This window comes from Phasianus colchicus, chromosome 4 (assembly GCF_987193195.1).
Source record: "Phasianus colchicus chromosome 4, bPhaCol1.hap1.1, whole genome shotgun sequence".
Lineage (NCBI taxonomy): Eukaryota > Metazoa > Chordata > Aves > Galliformes > Phasianidae > Phasianus > Phasianus colchicus.
Genome location: NC_143439.1, coordinates 60,255,624 through 60,278,577, shown reverse-complemented (window position 1 = coordinate 60,278,577; position 22,954 = coordinate 60,255,624). Strand labels below are relative to the sequence as shown.

The 22,954-nt window shown below is 39.0% G+C and overlaps 1 protein-coding gene and 1 long non-coding RNA gene across 2 annotated transcripts; one reads left to right on the top strand and one right to left on the bottom strand.

Moving 5' to 3' along the window:
• Positions 1-261: 261 nt before the first annotated feature.
• CYTL1 (cytokine like 1) lies at positions 262-3,952 on the top strand. The gene is made up of 4 exons (XM_031588730.2): positions 262-1,587; positions 1,692-1,736; positions 3,056-3,184; positions 3,345-3,952. The coding sequence occupies exons 1-4, from the start codon at positions 1,450-1,452 to the stop codon at positions 3,429-3,431; spliced, it is 399 nt and encodes a 132-aa protein (XP_031444590.2). The 5' UTR covers positions 262-1,449; the 3' UTR covers positions 3,432-3,952.
• Positions 1,693-18,756, bottom strand: LOC149918288 (uncharacterized). Its single transcript, XR_016466522.1, has 3 exons — positions 18,666-18,756; positions 3,286-3,456; positions 1,693-1,783 (listed from the first exon to the last, which is right to left on the bottom strand). It is a non-coding gene; the product is annotated as an uncharacterized LOC149918288 (long non-coding RNA).
• Between the last annotated feature and the right edge of the window lie 4,198 nt (positions 18,757-22,954).

Below are 22,954 nucleotides of genomic sequence, written 5' to 3'. Positions count from 1 at the left end.
CTTCACCTTGGCTCTTCATTCCCTTTCCTAAACAACTCAATTTCCTAAAATAAAAATCTAAAAATAAAACCCAACAGCCCATTTTCCAAAGGCAGCCCTAAAAATTCTCACTGTTGGGACTCCCAACAGTTGAAATTTTTCTTTCCTCACAGGGTGTTTATCACATTACCATTCAGGAGCACATGATTTTACTAAACAAATCATTCTTTGAAAAAGCAAAGAAATGCAACAAGACAGTACAAAGCAGATCTGTTTCCTTGTTTCTTTCAGGTATTTGGGTAGATTCAAGTCAGAATCTTCTACAAAATTCAGAATTCTTTTTCCCAAGACTGGTTTTCTTTCCAAAGTGACTGATAGGAAGCTCCTTTACTTTACAGATACTTTGTTATTTTTCCTTCTCTCATCTTCAAGTGAGAATTATCAGTGTATTTCAATGCTGGGGGATTGTGCCCTCCATCAGATACTTTCCTATTTTGGTCAATACCAAGCTAGAACCTCAATTTGAAAGGTGGTGGGTTGTACTGATTCTTTTGGGGGGTGGGAGGGTAACTCGTGAAATAAGCAGTCCTTCAGTGAAAAGCACTTCCATTTTATAGGACAATTAACATCTAACAACATATGTTCAGCCCCATGCCTGCTTCCCAGCATCTGGATGTCTCAGCTCCATCTGGAATCTAATAAAGGAACAGAGCCTCATAAATCTAACACAGAAAGCAAAATGGTGTTTATACATTTATGACAGCCATATAGAGATGCATTAATTCTATTTGAGATCACAAATGTGTAAATATACAGCACTCCTCTGGTAGCCATTGCAAGCACTATTGGCTTTGATTTAGAAATAGAGAGCATCTGCATAGGTTGAAAAGAGGAAATGATACACAATCAGAGGTCTCCCTTATAGCAGTAACCTTTGAGGCCTGCTAAGGATGATAAGCAAGTCTGATCAATGCTGTCAGCATAAGACAACAGCACTCGGAGGATGCCTCTCCACATGTACCATATGCAGTCCTGCAGCTGTAAATTACTTTCACAAAAAAGAGGCTTGTATGCCAAAACATACATAAGATCACGGCCTCTTGTCCTTTGATAACCCTGTACTGTTTCTTCCACTTATTTCTCTTGCTTGAGATGCTCACTCAGTGGTTTTCTTTCTGGAATGCAGCATGCCAGCAGTGCTTGTTTTTGTTATCCTTGTTCCCTCTTTTCCCTGCTCCAGGGGAAGTGCTAGCAGCCCCGCCTCATAGGTTGGTAGGAATTTTAAACCAGCAATAAGCTGCTCCTCGGACCACCCCCAGACTTTTTTTTCCTCTCATTGATGCAGACGACTATTTAACTGGGGGTTGACTTGTCAAATTCACCCACTGATGCTTAGCAGGAGCTGCCCAGCCATTGACAAGAATTTTTTCCTCCTTGCCTCCTCCCCTGGACAAGCTCCCTAGGACGAAGATGCTGCTGAGCCTGCTTGCTCTGCTCTCTGCAGCCCTGCTAGCCAGAGCAGCCCCTCCAACTTGCTACTCCAGGGTGTTATCTCTGAGCAAAGAAATCACCGAGTCCTTCAAGGAGCTGCAGACTTCCAAGGCTAAGGTGAGTCAGTCTAAAATCTCCTACAAAGACATTGCAGGTTGCTTGCTTTTGACACAGGTAACTCTCAAAATAAAATTGCTTCTAATCTTTCTTCTTTTCTGCAGGACTCATGTGTAGAGACGCTGCCCAGGCTGTACTTGGACATCCACGTAAGTTTTCGCACTGCCTTCTTCCTTCTGCACAGGAGAAGCAGCCACTGAGAAGAGAGCATAACTCTTAAGATTATTAACACCAGAAGAGCTGTTTGAAATTATTTTTTTAAAGTGTAATTAACTAGAAAGATGAGTGACTGAAAAAAAAATAAATCTCACTTTGAATCTTATTAAAATCCCTATGGAGCTTCTAAGATTTTGTTTGGAAGTGACTGCCATTTCTACATTGTTTATTGTGACAGAAGCTAAATATGCACAGCAAAGCTTTGAATAGTAGTTGTTTTTTTTTTGTTTTTCTTTTTTTTTAAAAAAAGCAAAACAATTTCTTTATTCAATAAACTTCATTTTTTATCATGTGTGGCTTCTGGCACTGAAGTTTTAACTAACAGAAGTGGAGGGATATCTTGTTGGCTTTTCCTGTTTTAAATAACCATTTGTTGAAACCAGAAAGCAAAAATATCCTTGAGGTTATGGAATACAGAGAAAAGACCACAGAAGTCATCTCCCAGCGAAGATGAAATAGTCTCCTGTGCATGTATGTGATATTTGGGATATCTGACATACTTTGCTGCTGTTCTCAGTGTCCCCCTGAACAACTAACAAGTAAAAAAAAAAAAAAAAAATTCAATCAACGAAAAATGCCTGACACATTCTGCTAGAAGCATTTACACTGTCAGGCATTGCAAGTCAAATCCCGTCAGATCCTAACTCCACAGCTGCTAGCATCTTTCCTCACTGCAAAGACTGAGCAGCGTGATCCCAGTGCATCAGTTTTCCTTGATTTATAACAAGAGCTGGAATATTTATTTATTTGCTGTACTAGGATGCTGTGAAATTAATGTTTTCCATGCTTTATTTTAGTAATGCAAGTTGTGAGAAAAAATGACCCAGAAAAAGTTATTGCCTTTTGTATGGGAACGGAGGAATTTTGTCATAAATCCTTGATTATCTTGTTCATCAGTAAAACGAGGCACTTTCTTAAAAGAGAAACAGTGCACCTTTCTTTTTTTACGTTGCTCCACCAACTACAAGAACAGGTTTTACTATTTTGGCACTGCCAGCTCCCAAAGCATGTGGGAAGCTGGCAAACCAGGACTGCGCCTGCAAAATTTTCTGAGCACTTATTTGGACCAAACGCCTTTGTTATGACATATTGAAGGTTAATTTCCCACACTAAAGGTTACATAAATCACATAGACACAGAGGTAGGAATTCAGGGCTCCCACAGAGGCAATAAGAATTTTGTTAAGTGGTGGAGAGGGACATAAATCTGCATTTGTGCACTGTTACAAATGCTTCTTTTGCACTCTTTGCAGAATTACTGTGTGCTGACAAAACTCCGTGACTTTGTGGCCTACCCCAGATGTGAGAGAGTGCTGGAAGTGAGTGAGCTGAAGGAAAAAGCCCGGAGCCTGTACACCATTATGATCTCCTACTGCAGAAGGGTGAGTCAGGATGCATCAACAGCGACACAGCGTTCAGATCCCTCTATCTTTACCCTTCCTCCTGACTTCAGCAGAAGTGAATCAAGGCCTGACTTACTCACATTTGCACTATCCTCTGTCTTCCTTCTTATAACATCAGCCATCTCTCTTGTTTCTCCAGGACTTGGCATTCCTTACTGATGACTGTAACGCTCTGGAAAGTCCCATCCAATCTTCCATTGAGTCCTCTGAAGATATTGACAGCTAAAATGGAGTCAGCCACAAAGTCGTACCTGGGACGTTTTCAAGGAGACCAGGAGTCAAGATGCATATAACACTGTCAGCTACAGCACTAGACCTTTTCTGAGCACACTAGCAATATTGTCTCAGACCTACCCATTTTTCTCAGCCTTGGCAGGAAATGAACCGCATGCCTTACATACCTGCAGAGCTGCTAGGGAAACTATGGTTAGAAAGCAGTTTTTTATTTGGCAAGGTATGATATTTCAGCTTAGCCAAATGTATAAAGTATGTTTTGTTTGAACACTAGGTACTAGATTTTTAAACTCTTCTATGAATAACTAGATTAATAGATCATACTACATTTTCTATATTCTATCCTAAGAAGTTATTTTATTAGATTGGCATGGAAGGGACTTTGTTTCTCTTAAAACATTTGATAGAAGTGTGATTCTGTACTGACAGACTTCTCTCTACCTGTATGGATCATATATGTATGCTGGTAACATCTGATATCAGACTTGTAAGAATAGAAGTGAAAGTATCTTGCCTGAGTGAAAAATTAAATAAAAAAACTTCTAATTCAAGATGCTTGTGTTACAGCGTGTCTTTCAAGACACACCAAAAAGGTGTCATTCTTTCAACCTTTTCACAGCCACTTGCAAGCTTTTCAAGCACACAACCCATCTTTAGCTTTGTTTCCATAGCAGTGCAAACTTTGCTGTGTCTGCATGATTTGGCAATGTAAAAGTTTCTTCTGTTTGTTTTGTGAGAATGTAAGCCCTAAGGCTTAGAAAGCTTCTTCAGTGTTCAGACAGACTGTTCGGTTTCCAAGGCTCAACTCACATAATGAGATACTGAGATCAATAAAATTTCCAGATCACAGATCAACAAGGTTGGAAAAGACATCCAAGGTCAGCCAGTCCAGCCATCCCTGCTTTCTCTACAAGTAATTCCTCTCTCTCCTGTACAGTATTGTCTGGTTATTCCTCTGTAGCACTGCCCAGCATTCTGATTTGTTCAGGGTCTCACTACATTTTATTTAAGAAAAAAAAATCCTCTGTAAGATTATTGAATTATGTGAGTTACTGCTCTGTCATCTTCTACCATGCCAGTGAACATCTGAAGGTATGAAACAAAAATGACTGACAACCTTTAGGAAAAGAAAGGAATCGGTTGATTTAAAGGAAGAAGAAAATGAGTGTGGAGGGAAAAAAGTTGTTTGTTTTTTTTTTTTTAAATTTCAATAGAATAATGTAAATCCAACACGATTTATCAGTTTTTTAGCTAGTTTTCTGGTTCCACCATAATCTTGATACAAATTACCTGAACTATTCAGCTTTATACCCCATCCTATCACTTATCAGAAGCAGATATGGATTCATATAAATTAATCCTCTTTTCTTTGTTCTGTTACAGAGAAATACCATGCATAGAGATTTGCACTTTTAACAAAAGTCAGTCCATTGCCATTTGATTCATTTTAAATGAAGGAGGGAAGCATCAAGGAATAAAACATGAAAATCAGTAGACACCTATTCAGTATTTATACTTTGGACTAGTTAATGCAATGTCTTTGTACCTCAATTCACCCATTTTGAAAATAAATATTACTGGTGTGAACAAAGCTCTCAGCAACACTCAGATTTTAACATAGATGATATGATATTTTCATATAACATATAACAGATATTTTGTTGACACAAATTAAAAGAGACCAAAAAAGGAAAAAGAAACCCCAAATGAAATCATAATTTGTTTCTGGGCTCCAAAGAAAGAGAACATGCCTGTGCAAATGTTCCTTTCCTAACTGAATATATTAACCCAATATTCTATTCCATTCCATTCTGTTCATGAACAGAAGATCTATTACATTTAGAAAAAAAAAATGATCTCAGACAAATTAATCCTGAACCCATTGCAGAAATTTCCATTCCACTGAACTTGGAACATTTGACTTTGTCACTGAAACACAGACTAAGAGAGGGAAGCACTGAATCTAGGAGAGATACTGAGGGAAGAAAAGAAGCCCCTTCCTTTCCAGTTTGTTCCACTTGTAACTGTAGGATCAAGGAATGTGCCCATCCAGCTTTGTACTTCTTTCTCAAAGTTGAAGTCCTCATACATTAGCCTTCCAAGCCTCTAGATGCTCCTGGGCAGCTCACAGGTGTTCCTACTCACTCACATTTCTCTATTGCCCCAGTAGTAAGCTCAGCAGTCCGATCTAGCACCAGACTGAATTCAGAGAAGGGCAACAGCTTGGATAGTTCTATTCTCAGAAAAATCATTGCTTGGTTTGCCTTGTAGGATTCATCTCCTCACCAAGCCAGCAACCTCTGGACAAGATCCTGTGCACTCAGGAGATATGAATATTTTTTTTCTGTATCACTTGGACATTTCCAAGGCCAACTCCTTTAGCAGCAACTATGCCCTGGAACAAGAACTCCTATTAACATGTAGGCAGGGAGCCTGGTAACCATACACAGAATGCATAAGTACCTTGGCTCAAGGAGAATTGCAGGTGGACTTAAATCACTCAGCATTCAAACTTTTCCTCCCTCTAACCAGGAGCTTCCAAGCTCATTGCTTGGAAGCAAGCAATGTTGGGAAAGTACCAAGGCCTGCACACTACCATACACACACCAAAACCACATCACAGCCTCTGCATGTCATACCTCTTTACAAAGACAGTCACAGCTGTACATGCAGTATGGCCACCAAAGGCCACGGCATTGCAGAGCTGATACAGAGACCAGTTCTCATGCCTAGAAGCTGGCAGCAGGCAGCAAAAGCTGTTAAATTTTGGCTGTTTTCCCACTTCCAACTGTCACAGGTTTTAAACACAGGCCTGTTATAAAGCTAGCGTTGTGGCTTGGCAAGTAAACTGCATGTTTCCTTCCCCACAGAAGTCCACACAACTCTGTCTCGAGAGCTGGACCTCGCCTAAGGTCTGATCAGGTATCCATGGCACTTCTCTGGTTAGTAACTTCAGCCTCTTCAATACTGACAGGACACATCATTTCCAACACAGTCCTAGTGTGGTTATTCACCAACAGCTCAGTTCTATACAGTAACATCCTACTTCTGTAGAAGTTGATAAAAGCATCTAGGCACTTTGGAGACTGTAAATACCCGAGAAGCCTGCAAAAGTCTATCCTCCATTTGCACATGTCCATTTTATTCCCAGAATCAAGATTTATCTTATCTCTGGTGTACTTTTACATCAAGTATATTCCCCATAGTTTACACTGTGATTCTTCCCATATCTTGCATGTCATTTTTTTTAATGGAAAGCGTGCTGAAAGCAGAACTATGCTCTTTCAGTTCACAGCAGCCTGCTGTCACTCACTCTTAATGAGATTTATGACTATGAACCCTTTTCATGAATAGTATCTTTTTCTATTTTGCATAATGTAAGGAAAAAAAAAACCCCAATACTGATAAACAGAACTAATCCACTTGTCGTTTGTCAAGAAATCCTGCACTACTTCCTTTCAGCAAGCCAGTAATTTTACCTTTTCACCAGGTATGCAAGAAGCAGTGGAGTCATCCACACAGCTGAACATATACTCCCACATCATAACAGCCTATGCTCCTGAGAGCCCCAACTAAGACAGAGACCACGAAGATTAAGGAATTTGCTGTAATTTGCTACATGGCTTCCTGCCTAGTTTGGGCAGACTAAGACTACTACTAAAAAACACATCATTAACAAATCGCACTCTGTTGTATGAGAATAGAGAGGAACTGTAGAAAAATAAAGCATCTGCTCTATTGTCATTATGTTAGGAGGTTTGTTGGAGAGAGTAGTTAGTCATATTGAATGTTAACGAGGTGAAAATTGCAGGTTTGGGGGACAAAAAGTAAGCAAAGACATTACTTTCCAATGTTGCCATAGTATTTTACTGTGGGTTTTATTAGAAGCAGTTTATTTGCCATCTTCTCTTTACTAGCCTTGATCACTTGGCTTTCCTTAAGGAGGCACTCTGATCATTTAATTCCTCATGCACTAGGCTTTGGTGAAACTAGACAAGGGCTGGGAGCTAGAAAATGTCTGACACCTGGTTTCCACCCCAAGTCACAAAAGAAGGCAGCCTTCAAGCCCTTCAAGGTGACAAGGTTTTACAGACTTTTCACAGATAACATCAAATTTGCTACTAATTAGTAGAGTACGGAACAAATATCAAGTTTTATATATATATTATTTATTTATTTTATTTTTGAGAGAGAACAGGAAAGCAGTGGGGATGAATCTGATATGTGAACATGCACTTCTTTTGGAGAGGGGTGTTATTTTGCCCAAACAACAGGTTTAAGAGAGACTGGTAGTCCATTCCACCTTTCAGGACATACATGGCATCTGTGGGTGGAGTAAATGGGATGCTGACACCTTTTCCAGAAGTTTGTTGTAATGCTAATGTCTTGTACACAATGTTACCTTGCAAAAATTTAAGGTCTGTACTTTACATGGCTCTAATTTAAATCTGTAAACCCAGCTGCAGCTTTATCAGTGCCAAGTAGCACAGAAAGAATAATCTGTGATGTTCCAATGATAGAAAAATACAAAATATTCATTTTGAAAAACCTAGAGACTCTGTTACACTGCTTAAATTTTGAGATGAATATACAACATTAGAGTACAAGTTGGCTTCACTGCACTAAAACGAAGCAAAAAAGCTTTAGATACTGGTATATAATATAAAGCCCACACTAGTCAGTGGGTAGTTTTTGAATAGACTATGTGACGAGGAATCACATTCGTTGCATTAACTTTAGAGAGTGATTCACTTTACAGAGTGATTCAGATGCATGCTACCTTCTTCCTAGGACACTATCTTAGTTCCCAGGCTGCTGAATCCTATCAAAAAAATCAAGCCATAGCATAGCTAGGGATGTGAGGTTACTTTTAGACCCATACATTAAATGTTTTCTTGTCTTTACCTCACACTTACTGACATGAAACAGTTCACATACTAACTGCTAAATAACTTTTCTACTTGGGGTGAAGTGGCCAAATTGCCTTTGGCAATGGATTCTGGTCCATGCTATCTCAATTGCATCCAAAATAGTTTGGAAGGGTGGCAGCTGCCTGAGATCAAAACTGCACACAGTAGTGTTCTAACAATTTCCCAGTATGGACAGGCATGTTTCAGTACCTGGAAATGTTCCTAACAGTATTTGAACAAATAGAAAAGAGACTGATTTTGAAACATAATAGCTTCATTGTTCTTCTGGGGGAAGAAATATGTTTTTCAGACTATTAACACACTACAGGTTTTGTGATTTATTTCAAAAATAACATGGAAGAATCCAGGAAACAGACTCCAAACCTGACCAGTTTCCGTACAAATTTTGCATGAGAGAAGTACTAGATAAATAAATCAGAAATGTGCTATGCCTACTGAGGGAAAGTAAGCGTATGTGCAATGTTTAGCACTTCAACTAGAAGTACTTCCAATGATCTAAGAAGGAAAAATGTTTCTGGAGGTCACATTTATTGTTTGTTTGATGTTCAGTATTGTTTACTGCAGCTCAATACAGAGTAAGCTTTTCCTGCATTTGCAGAAAATTAAGCTATTTTTCTCAACTTTGAAGTTCTCTGAGGTCCAGTAAGTGCTTGGCTATTGCTCTTTTCTTACGATAGCTAGACAGAATATGTGAGTTGGAAAGGCAGGCTTTTTATCAAAAAATTTTCCTTGATCAGGACATGAAGTCCTGTCCAAGGAAGCAAAGGGATACACTCAGGCTGTTTTAGTACCCTCCCCCTTCTACTTAATAGGAACTGTGTCCTGGCTTGTAACTCCAGTCATTAGCTATGTGCATGGGAATTGTTTTCTTTTTATATTCATGAGCAGCCTTGTTCATCTTTTAATTGCTGTGAAGTCAAATATTTATCTTAGTTTCCTCCTCTGAAACATTAATAACATACTATAAGTTATTTCTGCATGGTGGGGCAGATCTAAGTCATTTGGACTTTTTTTTTGTTTGTTTTTAAAGAAGAGCTAGGAGATAGGCTCCATGAACTCAGTTGCAAACTAAAGCATGTAGCAATTACTTTTTGTTCAGCCTTTGCACAGAACTGGGTTATGCACCCTGGCCTATGACCAACTACAGCCCTCAGGAGCTGGGCTAAGCCGTAGCCTCTTCTAGAAGTGCACTAGACAGTGGCTTTATCTATGGCTTTCTTCACTCATGCTGTGGTTTCTGTTGAGATGAAATTAATTTTCTTCATAATGCCTGATTTTAGTTCTGTTTTAGATTTGGAATAAGAATAATATTGATAACACATCGATGTCTCAGTTGTTGATCAGCAATGCTGCACAAAGCCAAGCACTTTTCAGCTTCTCATACTGTCCTGCCAATGAGGGGAGCTGAGGGGGCTCCAGGAGGTAGGAGAGGGCAGAACCTAAACTGTCCAAAGGACATCCCATACCACATGGTGTCATACAGAATAATAGAATAGGCTTGTTTCCTGGCCTGAGATAACCCAATAGAATCCTCAGCTTTTTGCTGACCTTCAGTCAGAAGTTTTTAGCTGATCTCAATGGTCACTTGGTCACCTTGGTTGAACAGGTGAAAGAAATGAGGATGGGAAGGAGGAAGAGCCAAACTGAAATAACCTGTGGCTTTGTTTCTTCAAAGAAAGATGATTCCATTTCTGCAGAACAGATTTTCCTCAATCAATTGCAAATGCACCAGACTTGCTCCAGACTCCTGTAATGACATTTTATCACTCACATCCTCACAAAACAGCCTCATTCAGAAATTATGCAAATAGAATCATTTCTAATCATGACTGTCTTCAAAGGAAGACAACAAAGAGTTGCACTCAAGAAAATCTATTGATAAGGGTAATTATGTTATTAGGCCTTCTCAGTCATCTCTGCATACATACAATAATTACTTTCAACTTTGAATCTTTCATCAGCATGGCATAAAAATCTGGATAAAGATGTAGACAGGTAAAGAAAAGACTGTGAAGTGCTTTATGTATATTAATTACACCTCATAACACCTCTGACAAGTCAAAGAGATTATTAAGTTTAGGCATTGATGCCTCTGAATCAGACTGCTTATTTAGTTATTTAAATGCAGTTTTGGGGATCTACATATGAACACTGTAGCAAAACCAGCTTGCTTAGCATGAGAAAGCAAACTGATGATTATGCCAAAAATAAAGCACACATCTTTCAAGCCTTCTCCTCCAGCACTCTGATCACAGCCTTTAGTCATGTATCTCCACACAGCCTAGGAGTAACTCTCAGATTTACTGACAACCAGCATTTTACACAGCAATCAAATGGATCTGTATTTCATTGTGCCTGGCAAGCTTTTGTGGTTCAGATTTAAAGTGGATTCCTAACGCCGACGCCAGAACAGGTTTAAAGTATTTCCTCTCTGATGAAGCTCTTGTCAAGTCAATGAAAGGCTGCTCTATTCTCTATAACTCGTATCTTTCAGTGGCTCAAATGGGACACGTGATATTGAAAAACAAGAACTCAATTGTTAAAAGAGGATATGAAGGTCACAGTAAACTGTAAACATTATGCATATGGCTTTTTGGAAAGAATATCATCTAAAATTCAACAAGAAAGTTAAAAACATTTTTGGATTCCTAAAACAAACTGAAATTCTGCAGAAATTAACAGAATTTTAACCTGTGTCTGTTAGGGCAAAATGATTTCTAGGGCAAAGATTCTGCAGCCACCAGACTGTATGATGCAAGTGCTTCCATAAACATTGCAAATTCTTGATCAGACATTTAGACTTTATGATAAGGACCCAAAATTTTACTCTCTTTTATCTGGACAGTTGCATGAAACTTCACACAGTATAAACACTGGACAGCTGGTGAAAGTCAAGAGTCCTGCCAGGATCAGGGACCATAATTATAATTCAAAAATGAGGGAAAGGAAAAAACATTTTCAGTAAATGTTAACTGCAGAGTCATTGAGCTGGTCAAAAAAAACCAACCTGCTGAAACACTGCTATCACTTTTTTGAAACTGGCTAAGTGCTACGTAAATGTTTTAATATCACATTTATGGTGAAAACAGTGAAACTGGTAATAATATATCACAATTTTCACCTGAGCTTTTTCTGTAAACTTTGGCCTCTTAACTAACTACACTGATTGGTTCAAGCACGCTTCACAATTAAGCTTTCGGCATTTCACCATTTTTGCTTTTCAACTCTCCACAAATTTATGACTTCTAGTAACATGTCAGACTGCAATTCAGAAAGCTGCTGAGTGGATTATTTTTCTCTTTCCCACTCCACTTAGCTTCATTGATTCTGAAATCTGCCTCTCTACAGCTGACTCAGAGTTTATTATTAACAATATCCAGGCACAATTTGATGGTACTTGATGCTGGAGATAGCTTGGGATAAATTGGAGAAAGATTGCTGTAATACAAGAAGGCAAGAGGATCAGCTTTGTCTCTGTAAGCCTGGAATATGAAAGGTTTATTGCCAGATTTAATTTATCTTTGCTGGAAGATGCACGAACTTTAGGAGATAAACTCATACCAAAGGTGCAGAAAACAGTTCACCTCATAAAAACTGTGTTCATTTATTCTTTCAGTCAATTCCCATAAATCAAACTCCCAAGATATGACTTATAAATAGCCCATTGTATTAAAGAAGCTGTAGATAGTAAATCTATTCCCCTGAAATTACATTCCCCATATTCCTTTCTTTTCAAAGATATCTTTACCTGCACAGAAAGTAAAGCAGAATGCTAAGAAGTGTACATAACTGAACAAGGAGCTCCTGGCAAAACTCAGATATGAAAAGGAAGTACACTAGATGAATCAGTCAAACGATCTGGGAGAAATACAGAAAGACAATGTCTGATCACGTTGAGATGTGGGTAGGTAAGTCAAAGCCCAGCTGGAACTGAATTCCCAAGAGACACTAAAGGCTTCTACAAGTACATCCAACATCATGGGTCCATTGCTAGAAGGAGACCGTGACAAAAACCCAGTAATGACCATGACACTCACTTCTTTTTTCACTCCTATGTCTATTGGCAAGATCCACCTTCAGGAATCCCAGGCCTTGCAAACTAGTGGAACAGTCTGAAGCAAGGAAGATATACCAAGTAGAGAAAGGTCATATAAGGAACATTTAAACAACCTGGACATATACATATTCACGGGGCCTGACACGTTGCACTTAAAAATGCTGAAGGTTGATGTCACTGTGGAGCCACTATCTGCTGTATTTAAATGGTCAAGAAGAATATTTCCTTCTGTTCAGCGCTGATGAGACTCATTTGGAGTGCTAGACTTCTCAATACAAGGCAATACAATACTAGAGCAAATACAGCAAAGGGTCACAAAGATGGTTAAGGGCTTGGAGCATCTGATATGCAGAAAAGAGAGAGAGCTGGAGCTGTTTAGCCCAAAGAGAATACTCAGGGCCAACATTTTCAGTGCATCTGAATACCTGACAGGTAAAGTAAAGATGGAGCCAGTCTTCTCAGTGGTGTCCAGTGATTGGACAAGAGATAACAGATACAAACTGAAAAATAGGAAATTCTATTAGAAACATAAGGGCCATAGCAGGGAGAAACTCTCATTGTGAAGGTAGTCACGCCCTCACAAGGTTCACCCAGCACAAGGAGGGAAGGTTTAGATTGAATATTAGGGCAAAGTTCTTTACAGAGTGGTGAGGTGCTGAAACAGGCTGCCCGGAGATGTTGTGAATGTTCCATCCCTAGAGGTGTTCAGGACCAGCTTTGATACTGGAATAGCTTGCTCAGAGAGGCTCTGTCTTTGTAGATATTTGAAATGCAAATGACAAGATTCTGAGCAACATGTTGTAGTTGACTTCTGTTCAAGCAGGTTGTTAGATTAGACTTTCTCCAAATCTATACTGTTCTGTGATTCTGCAGTTATATTCATGTGGTTTTGCAGGCATGTGTTCCTACTCAGCAGCACTAAAGGAACATAGCCTAGTGGATTTCTACCAAAATTATCTGAAAGGTGTATTTGGTTCTCAGAAGGGAAAGATCTTGATTGTAATCAAGTCTTATGTAACAGACTAAAGTACAGTGGTTTTTACTATTGCAACATTTTCTCCCTAAACTGTTAGCTTCTATGATACATTAAATATAGACTTGGTCAGAAGAAGAGTTTCAGCAGTAAGGCAGGACAATTATTTTTAAAAGCTTTGCTGGAATTTTCCAGTTACAAGAACCTTTGCTAATTTTTACACTTGCAAACAGGAGGAGGGGGAAAATCCTGAATAATATTTGTTATCTTGGTGACAGTCATCTTCCCTGAGAAAGGAAAAAACAAACAAACAAAAAAACCCACCAGTGTTGTGCAAGAGTAGATGATAGTATGGAAAAAGCCTTAGAATAACAATCATTTCGGGAGTTAGTGCCTTCCCATGCTTGATTGCTTTCTTTCTGCTTCTGTTTTGTGACCACAAATTCACAGAATATTCCTCTGGAGAAGACATTTTCTTTTGTCTGCTTTTTAAATTAAATTCCTAACTGAGTCTTTGCAAAGAGATTTTATCAACAGCAGAAACACCATCAGTTCTTGACAAAACAGGATGATGTGAAGAGGTGCAAAAAGCATTCTGATGTGCCTAAAACCCACATTGTATCTTTTCCCTTATAAATAGGAACAATTTGTTGATCAGTAAATATTCCCTAGCTCCATAGGAAATGCAAGAATTTAATGGCTCACTGGACTGTTGTCACCTATCACCACCTTGTTCAGTGACAGTGGTCTCAGTTAAATAAATTAGATAAATATAGATTTAATGAATAAATATAGATTTAATGACTGCCTATCTAATCATTGCACTGAACAAGAATGTATTTAAACAATTCAAAAACAAGCTGCAAGCTGGATTTTTGAATCTAAGAAAAGTTTTGTAAGATAAATTTGTTCCCAAGCAATGTAGCCTATTTACTTAATCCCCTTATTAACAGCAATGGTTCATGCTGTTCCAGTAAAAGAATTATAACAGCAAGCTTACGTAAGGTGTTCACCTGGAGGATATGAATCTCTTTATATCAAGGGAAATCAAGACCTGTTTCTCCAAGTGCACAAATACTAATTGAAATCTTACAAAGACCTATCCATAAATTAACCTTTATGTGTACTACCAACACAGCGTTGAGGAATACATTAGAGGAATCACCCAGCTGAACCATACCTTGCAAATATTTTGGCACGAAGAACTTCATTTGATTAAGATACTAACTTAAATCTAAAACTTACCCAATATGCCTAAACACCAAGTTCTCCAGAGGATAAACTCTCAGATATCTTGGAGATAACTGGGCACAAGTGCCTGAAAAATTGGATCAGTATAGTTGAAACTGCCAGAAAATTATGAATAAAGTTGATACCCACCGTAACACAAAAGAAACAATAGTTTAGAAGGATTTAAAGAATATTTTGTGCTCTAGCATAAAAAAATACATATGTAAGTGTGACAAGAAATAAGGCATTTGCATGACAGTAACTCTAACAGATAGTTCCCACAATATCAACAGAGTCCCACTTTGTCTATTAGATTAACTTATGTTACAACTTATGTTTAGGCCATATTTTACCTAATGATATGTTGTGTAATATACATAACATTTTATCTAATAAAAACTAATGAATGGATTGATTTTGGCTTTAGAACTTCCCCAGAGAGGTTTACTTTCTGAAAATGAGGAAATCTAACCCCAGAAGGTCACATTTGGAAAATAATGAAGAAGGCAATTCAGTGCACAGTTACCACACAAGTGCAATAGCTTTCCCTCCGTCTTCTGCTTTCCCACATCCCAGACTACTGGAACTTTTGGAATGAATATTCCAGACTTACAGTTTTTTAAACTATACCCATAAACACAACATCCAATCACGTCATTGAGTCAGACATCAGCAGTAGAGGACACAAAAATAAAGCCACAGCACAGCAGAGAAAACTAAAATGAAAAACAAAAGTGCTTTATCTAGCATCACAAGAGGCAAATTATGTGAAGACCCAGACAGGAAGCTTCTTGCTCATCTTCTTTCTTTAGTTATTTTCAAATCAATCCTTCAATGGCATCATGCTTATTCCCACATAACCTGGAGGGCCTGTTTCCTTTGAATTTGGAAAATGTTCAAGGGCCAGACCAAAGTCTAAATGAGTCTGGCGATAGAATAATTTAGATGGATGTAGTGAAAAGCACTTTTGTAAAAGGGAAAAGAAAAAACCAAACTGGAACACATAAAACTGAGCAACTTGAGCTTCCTACAAATGTAATTACGAAAGATAAATTTTGCAAAGTTTAAATTGCAACAACTCAACTGAGAACAGTTCACAGATTGCCAAGCACCACAGCAATTCTCTAATAAAGCATAATTCCTCTTCATTAATTGATTTTAGCCTGGAAGAGGAAATTTAAAAAAGAAGAGAGGAATCCCACTTTGAAAATTGTACACCAGCAGTAAGGTTGAGAATCTTATCCTAGAAAAGAGAGTTATTATTGAATGACTGTAGTTCTGCCACACAGAGCTTCCATTTTTATTTTTCTATTCCAAAATAACAACGTGAAGCAGTCCTGTTCTGGTTTCAGAATTTATGAAACTGTACACATCACTGGGTGTTTTGCTTACTGAATATCTTGACTTGTGAAATTGCTTTCATTGTTTGGAAGAAATTTCTCATGGCTTGCTCATATACTGGCTATACTCATTTGACAGAAAAATGAAAATATGCATTTTTTTTTTAGTATCTCAGACTATCAAAGGCTAGACAAAGAGACAGAAAACAGCAGTATCTTTGTATTAACCAATGGATGATAGGGACAAATCTTGAGGTTGGGAAGGGGGAAATCTTCTCTAAAAATAAAATCTAGGTGAGCAGGAAAACAACTCCAATAATTGGCTGTTCAACAAGCCAGGGTTAAGCTTAGAAACTGCCCAGACTCTGCTGGAAGTAGGTCTGCACATACCTGACAGATGCATGCCAGAAAGGTCTGGCGAAGGAAAGATAATTCCTATAAAACTATGCCTAGGCACAGCCACAATCTGCAGCATCAATATCCTTTCTTGTTCAATTGGAGGGATTGTAGCTTGAGGGACACTGCCCAAACTCTCTTAACACACCAGATTACCTAATGCTATAAGTGGATCTTGTAATGATATTTGACATATTTACCAAGTATATTAATAGATCTCTAAATGAGCTGCATCTCTAATACTCTGTAGAAAGACAGCTGCAGAAAACTGGAGTTTCTTAGTATTCACCTTAGATTTTGGAATCTAAAAATATACAATTATATCCTAAACATTCATACTGTGCTCAGATATTAGTGCTTACTTACATCACAGGGCTATAATAAATCTTTTTCTGTCATCAGCACAACATACTTCTTTCAACCTCTGATAAGGGATCACTGCACCTGCTCCACAATATCCTAGATTTGTCATCCAGAAATCTGGTCAGCTTATTCTCAGTGCAAGAGAATAGTTTATTGTCTTGCTTTAGGGGATTGTGATTCTACTTTTAATTAAAATAGATTTATAACCTCCTGTTATCACTAGGTTCAGACTGCATCTCAAAAGAGATTTGGGCCACAAAGAAACACGAAAACAAGCAACGAACCCTATTAGACCTGAAATAAGGTGTTTTGGTTGCATTCACAAGCCAGCCTGGTTTTGAGGTTTAACTCTGCTCTAGCAAAGAACAGCCAGTCCTTTCAGCATTATCAAACTTATAAGGTGCCTGCAGATTTTAAACAAAATAAAATAAAACCATTAAAGCTAACTATATTTCATTCTCAGCCATAAAGTTGTGGTGGATTTTTTTTCCCTTTTTGATGAATATATCCTATGGAATTGATCTTTGAAGATATTAAAGTTTAACTTAGATATTAAAATTTAACTTTTAAATCAATGAAGAAAGATCTTTGAAAGTTGTAAGCATGCTCTTAGCTGCTTTGTTTGAAAAAGGACTCAAGGGCAATCAGTGCTATGCAGACCTGTATCATCAAGGAAAATCCTACATCTGCTCTAGCTGAAATATATCTAAAGTGGGAAGTGTCTTCACAATAAAGTAGTTCTGTTTTCTTGAAAGTCACAATGACATTTATTCCTCAGAGAAACAAACAAGGTCACTTATTTCTACTCCCTTAGAATTAGGATTTTAGCCTTTTGCATTATTCACTAGCATAGACCATTGAAAACTTAATTTACTTAATTTAAAATAAAAATTACTGCACTGCCCTTTTACTTCCCTTCAAAACCAAAGACTGCCAGTGCAGGCAGACTGGAAGAAGTGAATCAGTTCTTATTTTGCCTTCCTTTATCTCCTTTCTCCCCTCCAGGCTCTTTGGTAAGTGCAACCCCAGCAAGCAAATGACTGTTTGCAATAGGAACATTTGTGCAGCGATTCTGGAACCCTGCTCTGTTCTCACTAGAGCTGTATGTTAAAGCTTCAGTAACTGAAAACGTCTTCATCCCTCCTTGTATGGGGAACAAAGGGAAATTAAATGCTTTCAGAAAGGAATAGATACATCATCAAAGGTGGAAGACCATAGACACAAGGCAACCCACTGAGTCTGCCACTGATTTGCACAGTAACCCAGATCCACAGCCTTACAGCTGAGAAAAGCTTTCCAAAAACATTTATGGAACACACACCTTCCAGGAATACAAGTTCACCTTGAGACCCAAAGCAGGAATTCTGCATTTCCTTCAGATACAATACCTTGCCTCTGTTTACAAAGTAAAGTAATTTAACTCCTTGTCAGGCTATGGGGAATAAGGCAATATTCCAGATGTTGGGCAATCAAAATAGAAGTGTATATGAGGTGAATATCACTAGTGGGCTGTTCCTTGTTGGTACCAGGTGGAGCACATCACTTCACTCATGGTTCAGTGGTAGCAGCACTGCAGGTAAACTGCTGCCATGGCTGAGATTTAATACCACACCGCTGATGTTTCCCATCAGTTCAGGAGCTGGGCACCACAGGGAGTGTAAATTCCTCATGTTCACAAACAAATGTTCCTGTGTGCAGTGGATTTTGTTGTGGGAAGTGGTTTACAGGCCAGCACTTAGAACCATCTGGTCAGCATTTAACAAGAAACTGAAGCTATAATGTAAGCATGTTTTGTTCATTCAAAGACTCTCTTCCTGCCTAGTAGCTAGATTCAGGTTTCCTAAATTATTTCCATCCTCCCCATTACGTGCTCTAGAAACCAATGCAATGTTCAACATAAAAAAAGACAGGTTCTCATATGCATTACCTGACTCACCTTACAGATCTGTTTGCAAACATGATCGTGTCCTTTCTCGCACCAGATACATTGAACATGTTAGAGCACAAAACTTCTCCCCCCATACCAGAACAAGCAGCAACAGAGTACAATCTTCTCCTCCATCTCTTTCAAGCAATTGAGAGGGAGGAGCTAGTTTCAAGGCCATTTCACCTGATCCAGTGCAGCTGTTGCTTTCCACCTGGGCAGACACCTGTCACATCCTCTGTGGAGTTTTCATTTTCAGCTCCTTTTCCTGTGCTGTCTCACCCTATTTTAGTGGCAGGGAACCAGCACACAGACGGTGGGAAGAGGAGAGTCTAGCTGCAATCTGCATCAGCTGCTAAGGAGTCATTTTGTTGTCTCTGTCCTAGGCTGCCTTGATTCCAAGCACAAATACAGGCTGGGTGGAGAATGGCTTGAGAGTAGCCCTGAGGAGAAGGATTTGGGGGTGTCTGTTGATGAAAGATTCAAGAGGAGCCAGCAGTGTGTGCTTGCAGCCCAGAAGACCAACCCTACCCTGGGTTGCATTGAGAAAAGTGTGACCAGCAGGTTGAGGAAGGTGATTCTCTCCTCTACTCTAACCTTGTGAGACCCCACCTGGAATACTGTGTCCAATTCTGGATCCCCCAACACAAGAAGTCTTCAAAAGCAATGGGTGTATTTTTCCATAAGATTTTTTGTCCTTCCATATCAGATTATCTGTGATGAACTTGTGTTAATATTCTAGCTGAAAGCTAATAAGCATGCAAACAAATTGCTGTTTCGTGTAGCTGTTTTTTTGCTTCCTTCTCAACAGACCTATTCATGAAACTAAGTAAGAGTAAAAACCCACAGAATTACTTAAAATAGCTTTCCAGCCAACACACTTTCTCTGCTACCATGTCTACTACATCCAGACTGTCAGTAATGAAAAGTGGAATTCACCTCATCAAAAGAAATCTTCGAATTTGCTTGAGTATAATGCGTCATTAAAAGAGCAGATAAATATTTGAGACCTAAAGTAAGCATCAATGTCCAGTTCTTAAGAAACACAGTCACTATTGTAGACACTGTTTATTAGAAATCTTAGCAAGCCTCAACCAGAAGATTTTAAATACAGGTTTTAGCTTACTCAGTCTGATCCAGACTCTCATGTTTAGCAAAAATTCTTACCTTGTGCATCAAAGAAGTTGGCATCCACAGCATTGTAAATAGGAGGGACCTCTAGAGATTTCTGACCCAAAAGCAATCAATTTATGCTCAGACACTCTGGTGTCAACACTTAAACGCCTGTTGATTTGAGTGTGGCAGTACCAGATGCTTAGTCATAAAATGGCTGTGTTGCTTTACAGCCAGTACCTATGAGCCCTCATTTCCTTTGGCGTGAATGGCACTACAATTGATTATGCAAACTGCTCCCATCTTGTACGTATGTAGAGTCAGGCCTTGCTCAAGATGATTGGGACTTATGAAGGCAGCTATGGACAAAATCCGTCCCTTTACCTGGAGAGGAAAAAGTCTGCTGCAAGAGGCTTTTTCCTCTACAAGCCTGCCCAAATATTCAAAGGTTGGTTTGAATGTCACAACTGTCTACCCAGTGATAAGAGAAGGGAACTCTATGACTGTTAAGTCATTGCAGCAGATGGTGTCCTCCTCTTACTGTGCTTGGCAGCAGCAATAGGTCTTCCTGCACTCCAGGGCATGGCCTTGTGGCTGAATAACCTTCTTTTATCCAATGAGGTAGCATGAAACATCAGTGCTATGTACTTCTGTCAAGCTCTATGAGTAGAGATACAGCAAATCTCATGTAATTCATGGGGATGGTTCAGGAGCAAGGACAAACAGCCATGACAGAAGACATGAATTAAAAACTGCAAGATTTTACTGCTATTTTAAAGGACAGTAGTTAAGAAGCAAGTCTAAGTGCAAACATCCTTCCCCCCAGACTATCAGGATCCCATTAGAAAACTGAGATCAGTGAACATGCTTCTTAAAGACTAAGAATTTTGCTTCAGTTATTAAAGAAATTTCTCTCCCTTGATTCATTGTGGCAGCTGCAATCTAAGACAGATATGGCTTATAAGAGAAAAATAGAATTCAGAAAATTGTCTTAATTTCTCCAGATGCAAGTATATTTTAACTCTTTGTTATTAAGTGACCTTCGGAATAGCACTTCAGCTTTATCCCAGATTGACTGAGAGGCATAAACTGTATGAGGCTAAAAGGAATCTCATGTAGGAGACGTGCAGTAAGGAGATGTGCAGTAAGTTCCCCTTACCAAGAAACTGGTTATGTTAATTATGGTAAGTCTATCATTAATTCCCTCTTCAGATGGAAGAATGACCAGAACTGGCATCTGAGGGAGTCTCTTGTTTTGCACATTATCCCCAGTATCTGACGTAGCTGTATCAGTGCTGTTAGTGCAGCCTGCAGCAAACAGGTTTAGAAGGCCAAACTATCTCACAGAAATATCTACAAGTAGTATTTATTCTAAAAGCTCCTCTTCCAGACCTGCAGTACCTCTCCCATCTTTTACAGAAATATACTGATAAAAAATGAGAGGTTTGTTGTTGTTTTAAATATCAGTATCAGACCCCATCTGACTTTTAATTTGCCCATCACCAGCTGCAGCTCTCTTCTTGTGTAGCTAACATATCAACAAGCCACAGCAGGACCAGGATGGGCATGGATCAGAGGGCATTTCTGGAATTTGAAATTCTCCTTTAATTTTTCCCCTGAATACAATTTAAAATACTGGAAGGAAATGCACCATCGTCTTTGGATAGCTGGAATAGATCAATGAGCATACTGAAAACACAATAATATAACAAGTCACATATAGATGAGAGCATAAGTGATGCATAAACCTGTGCAACAAAGTCAAAACATCCAGTAGAAACATTGAAGTTCAAGCAGCTCCAGGCACACCATGTGGGATAACATCTCTGAGAACTGCAAGCTGGTCCTGCCTCCTGGTTTTGCTGCCTCTCAGATGAGGAGAATCAGTTCTGCCCATTCCTGAGCAACATCTGCTGTGAGTTTTCTCCAGGCACCTTCCACACCCTTCTGTTCCTTTTGGGAAGCAGCTGGTTTGTCCTTCCTTGCCCTGCAAACAGCAAGCAACACAGAAGAACTTTGTATGGTCAGTTGCCAAAATCAAGCCTGGGCTAGGGCAGCTGAAGCCATCTTTTGAGAGAGCATCTAGCAACAACAATGATGTGCTCCTGCAGAGATACAGAGCACGAACTGTGATGTGGCTCTAAGTCCAGCTCAGAGCAGCCCAGCAGTTCTTTCCTCTAAAAAGTTTGCAAAAAATCTCAGTTGAGAAGAACATTAAATTCACTGCCAAGTTTTCAATACTTAAAGAAATTAACAACGTAATCCACAAGGATTGGGTAGCTGGAACAAAAACAAAAAGAAACAAACAAAAAAGATTGTGGATTCAGTACTATCCCAGCTATAAGGGCTGAAAAACGGCATCTTCTCCACCAAAGCTTTTTGACTTGAGATGGGGGGTAGATAAGAAGGAAATGTTTCTTACAGAAATAATTTACAATTCTATTAAAAAGAATGGAGTCTTGTTTCTTAATAAAGATCTATACTACCTATGTAGTGTCAGTATGATGGACACAATGACCAAAGGGAAAAAATATCACCAGGGCACTCATGCACTGTAAATGAACAGGGTTATTCATTTCAGCATCTTACAGTGATAAGTATGTCAAGACATGCTCACAGAGAAGTAGAAAACATATAGCTATAGCATCTGTGTCACTTTCAGCCTTGTCACTTCATGGGTGGCCAGAGATATCTACAGTGACAGAGAGGAACAGGGAAAGGAGTAAGCCATGGTCATGGGGTTTCTGGAAGGACATGGGAACAACACGGGGTTCCTCTGGGTAGGATGTCCTGGTGTTTACTAGTTGTTCCACATCTGACAGCTCCTGCTAGACTGGCTTAGTTCTGAATTCAAATTCCTGCTCAGTATTCGCTATAAAAATAAATTCCACCAACCAATCTAACCTGATCCCTAACCAAGGTGAGATTAATTATATGTAAATAAAGATAGATACACATCTGATGCAAGTTACCACATTTCTCTAAAAAACATCTGCGTTATCTCCTCTGGGAATTAGTTTGTAATAAATTATAATAGAGGAATTAGTTAAGCAGGAGTACACCAGATATAAGGACGTGATGGTAAAGGAAAGAGCAATGGAGCTCACCAGCAAGGATCTGGGGAAGCCAACATTGCTATATTGGCTCAGATCCCCAGTGTGGACCAATAGGAGGACCCACACATGGCC